General features: G+C 38.3%; 1 protein-coding gene across 1 annotated transcript; it reads right to left on the bottom strand.

The window, feature by feature from the left end:
- Nucleotides 1-2853: 2853 nt before the first annotated feature.
- On the bottom strand, nucleotides 2854-14005 carry LOC134754050 (uncharacterized). The gene is made up of 5 exons (XM_063690109.1): nucleotides 13883-14005; nucleotides 12221-12379; nucleotides 8493-8699; nucleotides 3871-4041; nucleotides 2854-3196 (listed from the first exon to the last, which is right to left on the bottom strand). The coding sequence occupies exons 1-5, from the start codon at nucleotides 13971-13973 to the stop codon at nucleotides 2868-2870; spliced, it is 957 nt and encodes a 318-aa protein (XP_063546179.1). The 5' UTR covers nucleotides 13974-14005; the 3' UTR covers nucleotides 2854-2867.
- Nucleotides 14006-14251: the final 246 nt, after the last annotated feature.

Raw genomic sequence — 14251 nt, 5'->3', positions numbered from 1 at the left:
ATATTTTCTTGTTATTAAATAAATAAAATATCTAGACACGCGGTAGCGTGTCCAGCCAAGTTCAAAAAAAAAGGAACTGGCGACGCAGCAACCGTGTGTAATATTACACGAACCATTTCGAGCTACTTTTGACCCCTTCACAACTTGAAATCTATTTAACCTGCACATATGAAATTTGGCATATCTATTCAAGCCCCTTAGCTTGTCCAGAGTACCAAATTTCATCAACGTAGCACAGTTATTGAAAAATTCACGTTTAAAAACCGGCATTTTTGTGACTGTCTGACTGACTTATAGATCAAAAACCTAAAAAAAACCTAACCCACTTCCAGATGAACTAGAAACTTCGAATTTGGCATCAACGTAGATTATCATGTGTGTATACAGGGAAAAATCTGAAATATGAAAATTGTTTGATAATTCGATGGAAAAGACCATATATTAATCGGCCAAAAACCTAACCCACTTCCAGATGACCTAGAAACTTGATATTTGGCATCAAGGTAGACTATTAAATGAATATAGCGGAAAAAATCTAAAACCTGAAATTCGATGGAAAACAAATCATATATTCATCATATAGTCGTCATCCGAATTTTAACCTTGATTGTGGTTGGTCAGCGCCTCCAAGCTGGAAAACTGTGTAACGTACTACGCCGTTGGTCAGTGTGGACGATCCTTTAGCGAATGACGTAGTAAGTGCTGTGTGCAACCCATCATTTGACAATAATGCCGAAAACAAGGGTAGTTTCTCGTCTCCCCTGCCGCTGCCGTCGCCCGCACCGAGTAATCGGTCGCGGAGGGCTGCAGCCCGCAGTCTGCGTCGGGCTACCAACGTGAGCGCTCTGTGAAAATGCTACTCTTTATGGAGCGATGTTTCGGACACTTCAGGCCTTCGGTCCCACGCGGAGCTCGGCCCTCGGCCTTTGCAATCAGACACTTGTACTATTGTTCTGTGTCACACAACCTGGACGCTTCGGGCCTTCGCGTTTAGACACTTGTACTAATGTTCTGTTACATATTAAATCACATTGACAATCGGTTCTGTCGCGAATTTATTTTGTTACCTTTATTTACCGACGTTCCGACACAGGTTTCACTGTTCGTGGTCGCGGCTAACTGACGTCCCAGCAAAATTTCAAATCAAAATTTCATAATTTTACCAACAGACCAAATTTGAGAAAAGTAACATAAACCTAATAGCCTATATATACGTAAAAACTAGCCAAGTCTAATACTTTATAATTTCAGGATTTTCTATAGGTACAGCACAGAACTTGGTACCCATATAGATATCAATTCTTTTGTCGGCGAGTCAAGCGGCAAGTCGGCAAACAACAAGTCATATTCTATATATTGAACTTGGCTTCCATTTCACATTTATGTTTTTGTTGGGATTATACTTACTAAAAATACGATATTTCACTAAAAATCATTTTAATTATTTGATCATTGTCACGTTGGCTGACGGAAACAGAAAGAATTAAAATTTAAAAACTGGCGCCCGCTATTGCCCGCTAAACGAAATTCTGTTATAAAAGTGTAACTGGTTCCCTGCGATTCAGGTGTAGTGTAACCTAGTGCGGAGCCCCTATGGTGACTAGGTATGTATGTAACAGTTTAGAAAATAAACTAGCGTAGTGTTTTGAATGATTCACGGTTAGTTTCACTAGACTTATATTGAATATCGGGAGCTCATAAATAATACAAAACGTAATCACTAGCGTAGTACAGCGCCATCGATTTCAGCTGTAAAACGTTTTTTTGTTATTTGACTTTACAACTCTCCCATAATAAATGACTCTGGTAATAATCATACCCATATCACAATATTTTGATTTGAAACAGTATAGGCATCGGCAACCAAGAGCCATATTAAACGCATCGTCGTGGTAGCGGGCGAGTTCCGGTGAGGCATCCATATTTCGCGCTTCGCCAGTCAAAGCGGGTAGCGCCGAGAACAGCATTTTAATATCAGCCACCCCAAGCGTTTCGAACACTGATCTAGTCTAGGTGGAGGCGGCTGCTCCTCTTCCTTTTATTAACATCTTTCTTATGACAAACACAAACAATTATGTACTCTACACAAAAGTACATAATTGTTTGTTAGTAGGGCAATACGCAATAAAAACTAGATCATGCTATTAATTTAATATATTTCGACTAATATATCTGGTAATATTGTTAGTACATGACACAATGTGATAAGCTGAGTAGGTACCAACTTAGGGCGTCGGCTAGCTGGCGCGGTTACACGGAGCGGGTGAGCGGGTTAACGAAAAATAGTATGAGCGTTGCTAATTGGCGCGGACGCGCGCGGCGTTACGTATTATACCTACAATGGCACCGCATACGTGCGTGCACGCGCTCCGTGCACCCGCACCCGCGCCCGCTACGGACGCTCATATATGTGAAGCAACTGAGTATTAAAAATGATATTATCTTAAACAATTAAATTAATTTACTATTTATATATATATAGAGTGAAAATAATGGATTTGACAAATAGAAGCAGTTAATACTTTATAACCGACAATAAATTAAATAATTGAGTAAGTACGCTAAATTAACAAATAGTAACGTACAAATTATTTGTATCTACATGAGTTACTCCTACAGTGTTGACTATAAAGTCATGTGTGTATCGGTTGCACTACGCACAGTTTTCTCCACGAATGTATATTTTTCCATACCTAACGACCTGAGATGGCCTGGACATAAAAACAGGGCCTCTTATTAACACACACATAAGAAAATTTATAAAATTAAAAAAAACTGTGTATAGCTCTTATATTGATTAACCTTGACGAGTCTATTAATCAACTACGATTACGTTTTAGTGGAGTCAAAACTTTCTGCTGGAGCAACTATTCATACCTTCTCCGCTTGCAACCATCATAGGAGTCGTCCATAATGGCTTCAGCTAAAATAGAGTCCCTCAAGGACCTTCTTCGTTTGCAAACATCATGGGTATCTTCAATGATAGCCTCAGTTAATATAGAATCCCTCAAGCATTCGACATATGAGAGCGGCACATTGATGTAGGAAGCGAGGTGGAGTTCCAGCGTGGGGCGGGAGCGGCCGAAGTAGCGCGCGCAGGCGGCCACGGCGCCCGCGGCGAGGTGCGCTGTCCGCACGGTCAGCGCCCGTGCGCGCGCGCTCGCGCTCGGCTCGTCGCAGCTCGACGAGTTCGAACCTCCGGACAAACAACACGGTAAATAGTAAAGACCGACCCGCCATACAAGGTATTTAAACTAAATTGCATAGTGAGGAAAAAGCAATTGTTCTCTATTTTAGAGATCATGAACCCTTCTTTAATTGGTCAGACTGGCGGGCGCCGGTGCCCCCGACCGCCTGCCGCGGCCCGGCCGGCCCGCCCGCGGCTGGGGCGAGGGGCGGCCGGCAGTATGACAGATGCAACACTGCATACTAACTGATTTAACAATTAAAATTTGATTATTAAGAAAGTTTATTTTTTTGTGTGCAAGTGTGTTGAAAAACGTCGTATGAAACGCGTGTGCATTGGTCATTACACACATCGGCTTTCTTATTGCGCGCTCGCTTACAGGTCGCGCGCATAATATCGCCTCGTGTGTGATGACCAACTTAGCACACTTGTATCACAAATGTACTATTTCAACACACTTGCTCAAAACGACGTTTTTATTCCACCGATTTTTGGTTCTTTATCCTAGATATTAAACACGCGTGCTTTTTCAGTATATTATAACACTCGTGCTTTTTCATTACATTATCCGACTGAGACCGACACAATATCGCCTCGAGTGTAATGACTGACTTAGCACACTTGTGTCACAATGTACTATATCAAAACAATGTTAACCATGAAACATAAGTATAAGTACTGACTGTGAGGTGAAACGTTGGCGACCCAACGCACGCGCCGGTCGAGCCGGTCGCGCTTGTACTCGGCCAGATTGACCACGATGCCCAGCGGCTCCAGCAGCGTCGGCGGCAGCCGCGCCTGCACCGCCAGCAGCTCGGCCACCTCCACGCTCGTCCACAGCGGAACGCGGTAATCTACAAAGTGCAACTGTTACCCGAGGGGCACGGAACGCTCTACGCGGACGCCCACTGGCATATATTTGTTTTAGTCGGCGTCAGCGTCGGGCGTGCACTCTCGGAGCCTGCGTTTCGTGGCCGAGGCGTGTCTTCAGTTGTGCCATTCCGTGTGTGCGACGTCAAGTTACATGTCAAGACAGCATATAAAATGTTTACGCAACACGTGACCAAGGATAAAAATGAGGATTTAGCATAATATATAAATTTCTTTCAAGGTTGACCGGGTAAGTAGGTAAGTACTAACAACTCCACATCACATTCTACATTTCTACATTTCCTGCTACCCAAAGGTTGTCTGGAAGAGATCGCTTTTTAGCGATAAGACCGCCTGGTTCTATTTTTTTTTTAATTTTGGAAAATGTATAATTTTGGTGCAATAACGAATATTTACTTACTTACTTACTAACAACTCTAACAAGAAAAGGTACCCAACTGTCCGGCTCCGATTTGATTTATATTGATATATGTTAGGTTAGAAGTAGTCTAAAATAACAAACACGGTATCTTTTTAGCTGTTGAAGCTTAACCTATGGAAATAAATTGTCCTCCAAAGTACGGAAAAGTGAGTTATGCTATGTTCAAGTAAACTTACTAGTTTAAAAAGAACGGAAAAATAATAAGATGATTTTTTCATGTTCTCAAACACATAATCTAAATAGTAATTATGTAGCAATTTGCTTGAACAAAACTATCTACAGAAGTTAGAGGGTTTGGTTTGGTCACTTTTCAGTACTTTGGAGGACAATTTCTCTCAATAGGTTGAGATTGGAAATGCGTGTTTGTTATTTCAAAATAAATCAAATCGGAGCCAGACACTTGAGGTACCTTTCCTTGTTACTACTTACCAAGGTACTGAAAGTTGCTATAATCTCAAAAACCGTAATGACTGTAGTAGATATGCAACATTTTGTTTTAAATCGTTTTCATCACTCTTTGACAATGCGTACAAATTTTCTTTACGATGGGATCAACTTGAAAAGTACATGGTCCATTTTTCCTCAGCCACTTATGATTTTAGTATAGACCGTTGCTCTGTTGAAAGACGTCATTATCGATTATCCTCGGTAAGATTAATACGAAAGCGTCTAAACTTATAAAACCTACTAGGCTTCGTGTATCAAAGCTAAAGGAGAATATTTTAAAGATAATACGTTTCGTTTGATAAATGATTATAGTTTTAATTTTTTTAAAGTCGCGTAGGTAAGAAAAAAATACCTAAATATTCTTTGTCGACTTATTTTTGGGCCACCTGTACAATTCACAAGCTTCCAGCTTTCCTAAAATGCACATACACATCACAACCAAATAAATTGTACCTCAAAAATAGACTAATAGTTATATTTTCAAACAAAAAACGTTTTATTTCAATGCGTGATCTCTAAATTGGGTCATTGTAGAAATTTTCAGTACCTATTTATGGACAGACATACCCTATGGTGTGAGGAGTACTTACTTAACTTGAAATTGTACTCGTATTAGTCCAATAATATTACTGTTAAAGCTAACTAATCTATCAAGCACAACGCGTTACATTACATTACATGAAACGGCAGTCTCTAAAACCTAGTTCATATAGAATTGGCACATAATTAGTTGTAGATTTTTTTTTCATGGCGGGAAAAAAATTGACAATTACAGTTCAATCACCAACCTTCAAAGTATTCATGGTGAAAATATTATTTTGCTGGCTTTATGCACTTTAAAGTTTTCGACCATGGAAATTGAGAAAAACATATTGATCGTGCACAAATACCTCACAAATTCTTATCGCTCCGAGACGAAGACAGCAAAGTCGCTTAAGATGCTAAAAACTAGTGTTTGTTGGGTCATAAACGTTGCAAGGAGACTCTATCCGCCAACAGGAAGATACAAACTAATCGGAGGTCTGGTACAAGTAATAAGATTTTGGAAAAAAGTCCTAACGTCAGTCAAACAAAATCCCTAGGACTGCCTGATTACGATTTATCACGAAAATTCATAGAATGTCGTAGTACTGTAAAGATGATTCGCCTCAGAGGTGGCTATTAAGAGCTATCGAGCAATTAAACATTCAAATTGGACCATTAAATAGAACCAACAAGCTAAAACACGAGCTCGACTATTGTGCGACCGAGTTTTGACAAAATTCGAAGGTTGCTTGTTATGGATGATACGCATGTAAAACTCGATTTTATTCAACTACTCGGTTCGAAGTTATATGGCCGATAGTAGAGGAAATCTTGCACAGTACTTGCAGTGCTCTGCTCAAAGTAGTCGAAGACGTTAGACAAGGCATGGAGCTGTCACAATTAACGTTACTGGTACTAGTCGATTTTTCAAATGCATTTAATGCCGTTAACCATGACCTTCTGCTAGCCTGCCTTATCCACATAAATATGTCATCGTCAGCAGTTCAGTGGTTTTCTTCCTATCTGCAAGATCGCCGTCAATCTGTTCATGCTGACCGAAGCTTCTCTGCCTGGTGTGATCTCTCTTCTGGAGTTCCACAGGGCGGCATTCTTTCACCTCTCCTTTTCTCAATATTTATCAATATGATCACTCCTCACATTGGCTGCTCTTACCATCTTTACGTTGACGACCTCCAGCTTTACACACAAGCATTCACGTTTGCTTGAAATGAATGAAACATGCAGTCTCTATCATGAATAGTAATTTAAGCCGTATTTCTGCATGGTCACGTTCTTTTGGAATCGTGGTTAACCCAACCAAATGTCAAGCCATTGTGCTTGGGAGTCCACGGATGCTCGCGTTGGTGGAATCGAATAGTATATCACCGATCAGGTTTAAGGATGTCGTGATACCGCTTTCACCTAAAGTGAAAAATCTGGGTCTGGTTATAGACAGTGGCCTTACGTGGGAACCCCAGGTGTCTGATGTATGTCGCAGAGTGACGAACACGCTGAGAGCGCTTTACAGGTTTAAAAATTTCTTGCCAATAAGCACAAAGATCCTCCTCGTTCAAGCTCTTGTCTTTCTCGTGATCGATTATGCTAATGTGTGCTACTCCAATGTCGTTCAAGCCTCCCTTAACAAACTGGATGTACTTTTCAACAACGGTATTAGGTTCATATTTGGCCTTCGGAAGTACGATCACATATCAGCTTATCGTAAGCAACTTGATTGGCTTCCCATTCGTGAGCGTAGATCTTTGAGACTGTTAAGTACTCTTTATTCTCTCCTTTTTGACCCTACTACACCTGAATATCTCAGATCCAAATTTAAATTTGTTACTGCTCGCCCTGGTCGTGTTCTCCGTACCGCCCGTAGCCTTAAGCTTTCTATTTCCCCTCATCGTTCCGGTTTCCTGACCAACTCTTTCACTGTTCAGGCGATACGCCTATGGAACGACCTTCCACTAACCATCCGGAAAGCCCAGAGTAAATTTACCTTTAAGGGCATGCTACGTAAGCATTTATCTGCGAAATATAAATAATGTTTCAGAGTTGGTACATGTATAATGTATGTATATAAGTAGATATGTATGTAAGTATATCATATAAAGTATATGTTTAAGTTTATGAATTCATAGTATATTAATTAGTATTTATTTTGTAAATACTTATTTTGTAAATAGTAGGTAGCGATTATCGTTTTAATTTTTCGAGTATTAATTAATCCTGCAAAAACCATCTCTTTTTAGCCCAGTGGTTGACTGGTAGAGAATGCCCTATGGCATTAAGTCCGCCATTTGTACTTATAATTTTATGTGCAAAAAAGTTTAAATAAATAAAAAATAAATAAATAAATCTTCCCGAAAAATATAAGTTCGTGAAACTTGACAAGTTCGCAAAAAAATATATGATATGGCAAGGAAAAGTTTTATTACATCGTAAACAATGAAGTCGGACTTTTATATTAAAGAGTGCTTAGAGAAATGAGTTTTGCCATTTATTAAAAATCAATAACAGTCCCGTGAAATTTTCGCCTGATTTAGCCAGTTGCCACTACTCAATAAGTTTTGACATGGTATACTTATAATCAGGTTGATTACATACCCCGCGAGATGGATTCTCCAAATTGTCCCCAATTTCGATCTATCGAAAACTACTAGGCAACATAAAAAAAATTAAACATGACTAGTCAAATTATCCAGGATATCAATTCGTTGCGATCTACATTGGATCAACACGCCAAGAATGTCGACAAAAGTGTTGTGAAGAATATGATGGGGTCCATTACGAAAAAAGTTTGTAATTATTTACATAACAGAGATTTATTTATTTATTTATACATATTTAAAAGCTAAATACATTACTATTTAAAATTCACCATTCATAACTTTGTTATATCGTTTGCTTAAAAAAATATCAGTTTTCTAGTGCGTACCAATTCTATATGAACTATGCTTTAATTGAAAGTTAGCGGAACAACGCTGAATACAGTTATTAATGGAATTAGTATGAACAGACCAATAGTTTGAAACACGTGATATTCCCACGTGACGACATCTTTGACGGAGTGATGGACTCCTTGCCGGAATAGGTAGCTGCACACTTGCGAGGCGGACAGGGAGATGGCGGCCGAGTTACTCTTAGCGGCTATTTGCACGCATGATGCTATTAACGCGGGTATCCGTGAGCGCAATCCCTGCTGAAATCGCTGGATCTGGCGGCTTTCTGCGAGGGTAATAAATATGTAAGAATTATTATAATAATACTAAATCTGTTTTCATGTCACCCGTTGATGAGTTTGAAATCATAAGAATCGTCAAGCTACTGAAAAACACAAGTTCATGCGGTCCGGATGACATAAGTACGACTCTGATCAAACATAACATAGAACCTATTTGCGCACCGCTGTGTGACATTTTCAATACGTGTACTTGTGATGAGATTTTTCCAATTCAATTTAAAACTGCAAAAGTGATTCCTTTGCATAAAAAGGATAGTAAAGAGGAGATATCGAATTATCGTCCTATTTCTTTGTTGACTGTATTTTCCAAAAAAAATTGAAAAGGCAATTGCAAATAGAATTATTAATCACTTTGAAAAATGCAATTACTTGTGTTCTCAACAATTTAGCTTTAGACAGAATCGAAATACAGTAGTAGCTATTACTGAATTGGTCCTAGACGTTATGAACAATCTTAACCAAAATTATAACTGTGCGGGTATCTTTTGCGATCTAAGTAAAGCTTTTGACTGTGTAAACCACAAAATATTAATTAATAAGTCCTGACCGAAACCTGAGGTGGATGAGCTTATTGTAATGTGACGAAGCCTGCGCTGTGGATCTGATGGTATGCCTTTTTGTTTTTTTTGGTTAATAAATTTTTTATTACAAAAATTAATAAGTTGCAATATTACGGAATCCGTGGACCAACTCTAAAACTACTGACATCTTACCTAACGGATAGAACCCAGTTTGTTCAAATAGTTAATGTAGATAATTCCGGTTGTGTTAGTTATGTTAATTCTACTAAGACAGCAATTGACTGTGGCCCCATTGGGGGACCCCAAGGATCTGTCTTAGGGCCTTTACTATTCAAGTAAAGCTTTTGACTGTGTAAACCACAAAATATTAATTGATAAGTTGCAATATTACGGAATCCGTGGACCAACTCCAAAACTACTGACATCTTACCTAACGGATAGAACCCAGTTTGTTCAAATAGTTAATGTAGATAATTCCGGTTGTGTTAGTTATGTTAATTCTACTAAGACAGCAATTGATTGTGGCCCCATTGGGGGACCCCAAGGATCTGTCTTAGGGCCTTTATTATTTATTATTTTTATCAATGACTTGCAACCCAATATATTATAACTCATGGTACACCTTATCTTTACGCACATGACACGAGTATAATAATAGGTAATGAAAATATGAATTTACTTGAAACTCAAATAGGCGAAACTTGAGAGGAATTATCCTACTGGTTTGATTGCAATGGTCTTAAAATAAATTTAGACAAAACGGTATATAGCATTATACCGTATGATCTGCCTCTACCAGTAGCAAAAGCCGATGATGTTAAGTTCTTAGGAATACATTTAGACACACAATTGCGCTGGTACACTCATATAGAACTTCTAAGAAAAAAATTGGCCTCCGCCTGTTACACCCTGAAAGGCCTCTCTAAAATTTTGAGCTCATCTGCACTTCTTTATTTGTTTATTTTGCATATTTTGAAAGCCTAATGCGATATGGCTTTGAGGTCTGGGGTAACAGTGTCCATGTGAAACCCTTTTTTGATTTTACAAAAAAAAGGCTGTGAGATATGTTGATAAGGCGAAGCCACTTAAACATTGCCGTCCTCTATTTGTGAAGCATAAAATATTGACAGTGATATCGCTTTACATACCTATATACTTAGTCTGTATTTTTGTTTATAAAAATAAGACCCGACTTGCATGTAAAAACCAAAATAGACAGCCTAGATTAAGACATAAATTTGACATACAATAACCAGAATCTAAAAAATTATTCACATTTCAAAAGTAGTCTGGAATACATGGGAATTAAAATTTATAATTTTTTGAATTTCTTTTCCAAGAAATTAAAATCATTTCTACTAATAAGACCATTTTATAATCTGAATGAATATTTTGATAACTTGACATTTTAATTGTAATTAGATTATTTAGATCATTATTTTAAGTAAGTCTAAGATTTTGCATGCCATATTGTAATAGACCATACATGCATGTACCTACACTTAATAGCTACAATATGTACCTATAACATCCCAATGACATGTAACCATAACAACTGTGTGTGGTCAAGCAAAATAAATAAAATTGAATTGAATAGTGTGTCGAGAAAGGGGGCGTTCATTAATCAAGTCATACGAAGTAGGGGGGGAGGGGGTCTGAAAAAAATCACGAATGATCACCATGGGGGGAGGTGGGGTCTAAGGAAATAGACGTGTAATTTTTTCTTAAATTGGGCTAAGCCTAAAAGTAGTAGTACGTTTAGCGATTTAGAGTATTTAGCGTTAACAATGTGTTGTAATTGTATGAAAATCGTTTTTAGGCTCAAAACGATTTGTACAATTTTACATGGGTGCTACTATAACTATCCCAAAAAGAACTTACGACGATTAGGTGTACCTAACTCTAAATAGCACACATCTACCTACAAACCTACCAATGTCTTACATAATGAAGTATGTACAACTTGTACAAGTGATTGATTACATTAATTTAATGTATTGACGTGAAGCAGGAATATTTCACAAAAGCTTTTGGGAATATTTCCAAATAAGCAAATTTTGACACTTGAACACTACACAAAGAAATCGAAAAATTACAGAATCGTCGGTCTTTTATCGAATACTCGCTTTTGCCCGCGACTTCGTCTGCGTGGAATTAGTAATTAGAATATTGAGTTTTATTCCCTACTTGGCCTACTTAACAACTTATTAATTCCCCATACATACTTTCACCCCCCTTTTTACACCCTTAAGGGATGATTTCGTTGATAAAAACTATTCTATATCACTATCCACATTTCAAACTATCTCCATACCAAATATCATCTAAATCGGTTCTGCGGTTATAGATTCGCCGTACAAGTTTCCACTCCGCTTTTCACCCCCATAAAGGATGATTTCTGGAATAAAAACTACCCTATGTCCTTCCCCGGGACTCAAACTATCTCTATACCAAAATTCAACTAAATCGGTTCAGCGGTTTAGGCGTGAAGAGGTAACAGACAGACACACTTTCGCATTTATAATATTAGTAGCTTTTGCCCGCGAATTCGTCTGCGTGGAGTTAGTAATTTGGGTAGCTTATTTTTTATCCGATCTGCTTTTTATCGATTCCCCATACAAACTTCCACCCCCCTTTTCACCCCCTTAAAGGATGACTTCTGGGATAAAAACTACCCTTTGTCCTTTCCGGGGACTCAAACTATATGTGTACCAAATTTCAACTAAATCGGTTCAGCGGTTTAAGCGTAAAGAGGTAACAGACAGACAGACAGCCACACTTTCGCATTAATTTTTTATTTGTTTTTTTAAGTATGGATAGTACGGATATACAATCTCTTCTCTTCCCTCGAGCTCCCAGTCAACATACTTAACTCAAACTAGCCAAAAGCGTATGACGTGATTAATGGACGCCCCCAAACACGCATTAAGTAGTACTATTTAGTACCTAAACGTGACATTATGGTAATAAAGATGAAGAGTCACCGAAGTGCCGCATCTGGCTGTACAGGTAGCGCTCCACGAGGCGACAGGCCAGCGCGGCCACACCGGGAGCGCGCACGCCCAGCTCCGCGCTCACCGCCCACACGGCAGCACGACCCTGCTTCTCTAGAAGGTGCAGTCCCCATTCGCGAACTCCGCATGCTTCTACATGGGTACCTAATCAAACAATACAGTACAGTACAGTACGGTACAGTGGTACAGTATAACAAAAACCAAATGGAAACGAGCTCTCATTGCCGTTTAGAAGTGCTGTGGTTTTCATCATCAGCTCAGTACTTAGTACGAGATTATATTTAGATTTGGGCTTTTTCATAGTATGAGCGCTTGGTAGGTAAAATTGTGAGGCATTACATATCAAATGAAAGAGCTCGTTATGAGAATGTCAAATATATTTTTTCTGTAATTTTAAAATAAATAGTTAAGAAGTTATTTAAGAAAATAGCCAAAAAATGACAATTTTGAAATAATTATACAATATAGCTCTTTCCCTACAGATCACAAGAAAACCTATTAGAAATGTGCAGTCAAGCGTGAGTCGGACTTAATTACTTACTTTTTGATCCGACCCCTACGGATTTTTTAAAGACATCTCACGTTTCACATAATAAACAGGTACATTGTTAAAATTTGTGTAATGTACGGAACCCTTGGAACGTGAGTCCGACTCGTACTTGGTCAGTTATTTTTATACACCTTGTACATGGAAATACAAAGTGTACGCAAACATGGACAGGTTACATCCAATTTAGCCGACCGATTAACACTGCAATGCAATGAATCTGCGAGTTCTCGCGTCGCCTAAATGAGCCCTTAGGAGTGGGAGGGGGGTTACTTTAGTTATTTGTATGGAGTCTCAGAATAATAACAGCTAAAGTATAGAAACCGGGCAAAAATACTTCGCAAACATGTGTACCCGTCATTAACTTCCTTACGAATTATATAATGTGGCAAAAAGGAATGTATATATGTTTGTTACTCCTCATTTGTGTAGGGTGTTACAAGTTTGTTACTTTGCTAGGCATGTTACCCTTATGCGTGCTTGTGCCTTGTGTAAAAAAAAATCACGAAATTGGCAAATAGATAATACATATTAACAAAATATACAATGAAGTCAAAATTATTTGTATTCGAATGTCCGTTTACACATATGCGTCAATATTTTTGATTTTGAGTAGGTTATAACGAAACCACCACTCAGAATCTGTCCATATTTGCGACGACATGAGCGAAACATAACCTAAAGCCTGTTTCGCCAAGCCACTAATCTGCCTATTTATCGCTCGAATATGCAAGAGTGACAGACATGTTAGATAACGAAATATATATTTCCTTGTTTCGCGATAGACCCTCAGATTGTGGTAGTGGCGCCCCCTTCGCAGAGCTTCGCGTAATCCCCTCCCCCCTCGAAATACATTAATTTTTATTTTAACTTCTTTACTAAGTACCGGCTCACAAAATACACATATGTTAAAAAATGTTTAATTCAAATACATATAGCTTACAGATGGATCTTACAGTTTCAGAGTAAAATGGCTGTTACATACGAACAAACAGATGGGCGAACGGACAGACGAACATGACGAAACTACAAGTGTTCCAGTTGCCATTACGGAACCCTAAAAAGTGCGTGTCAAGTTTTCCTACCTTCCTCCTTATAATCATCTGTTACTCTTCGCATCCAATCCGGCATAAGATGTAAACATGCATATAAAGATGATTTAAATCCGGAGCCCATTTTCACTAAATTTGACACTTTTCACTTAGAACAAAGTAGTTAACTTATATTAAATGCACTGTTAATTATAAGAACATACTTTCAATTCTATTTGAATAGGTTATGCAATTATTATAATATACGTAAATACACTAAGCATAAATTTTAGGTCTGTGCGTAAATATTTGTATATTTTCGTGTCAAAAGGAAAATTTGACAATTTCTTTTTCTTTTTTTTAAAACCATAAACTAATAATTAATTCAGTTCAGTTCAGTTTTTGGTTCTTATGGCATCTGTC

The sequence above is a fragment of the Cydia strobilella genome, chromosome Z (assembly GCF_947568885.1).
Source record: "Cydia strobilella chromosome Z, ilCydStro3.1, whole genome shotgun sequence".
NCBI classification, from domain to species: Eukaryota; Metazoa; Arthropoda; class Insecta; order Lepidoptera; family Tortricidae; genus Cydia; species Cydia strobilella.
This window is presented reverse-complemented; position numbering and strand designations above follow the sequence as displayed.

What these genes read in the sequence shown, in the direction of transcription:
- LOC134754050 (XM_063690109.1), bottom strand. Translation starts at nt 13,973, where the DNA reads ATGGGCTCCGGATTTAAATCATCTTTATATGCATGTTTACATCTTATG. An exon ending in TCACGTGTTTCAAACTATTG is followed by an intron (nt 4,042 to 8,492) that starts GTCTGTTCATAC and finishes TGCACTTTGTAG; the next exon opens with ATTACCGCGTTCCGCTGTGG. An exon ending in CGCCAACGTTTCACCTCACA is followed by an intron (nt 3,197 to 3,870) that starts GTCAGTACTTAT and finishes GTTTGTCCGGAG; the next exon opens with GTTCGAACTCGTCGAGCTGC.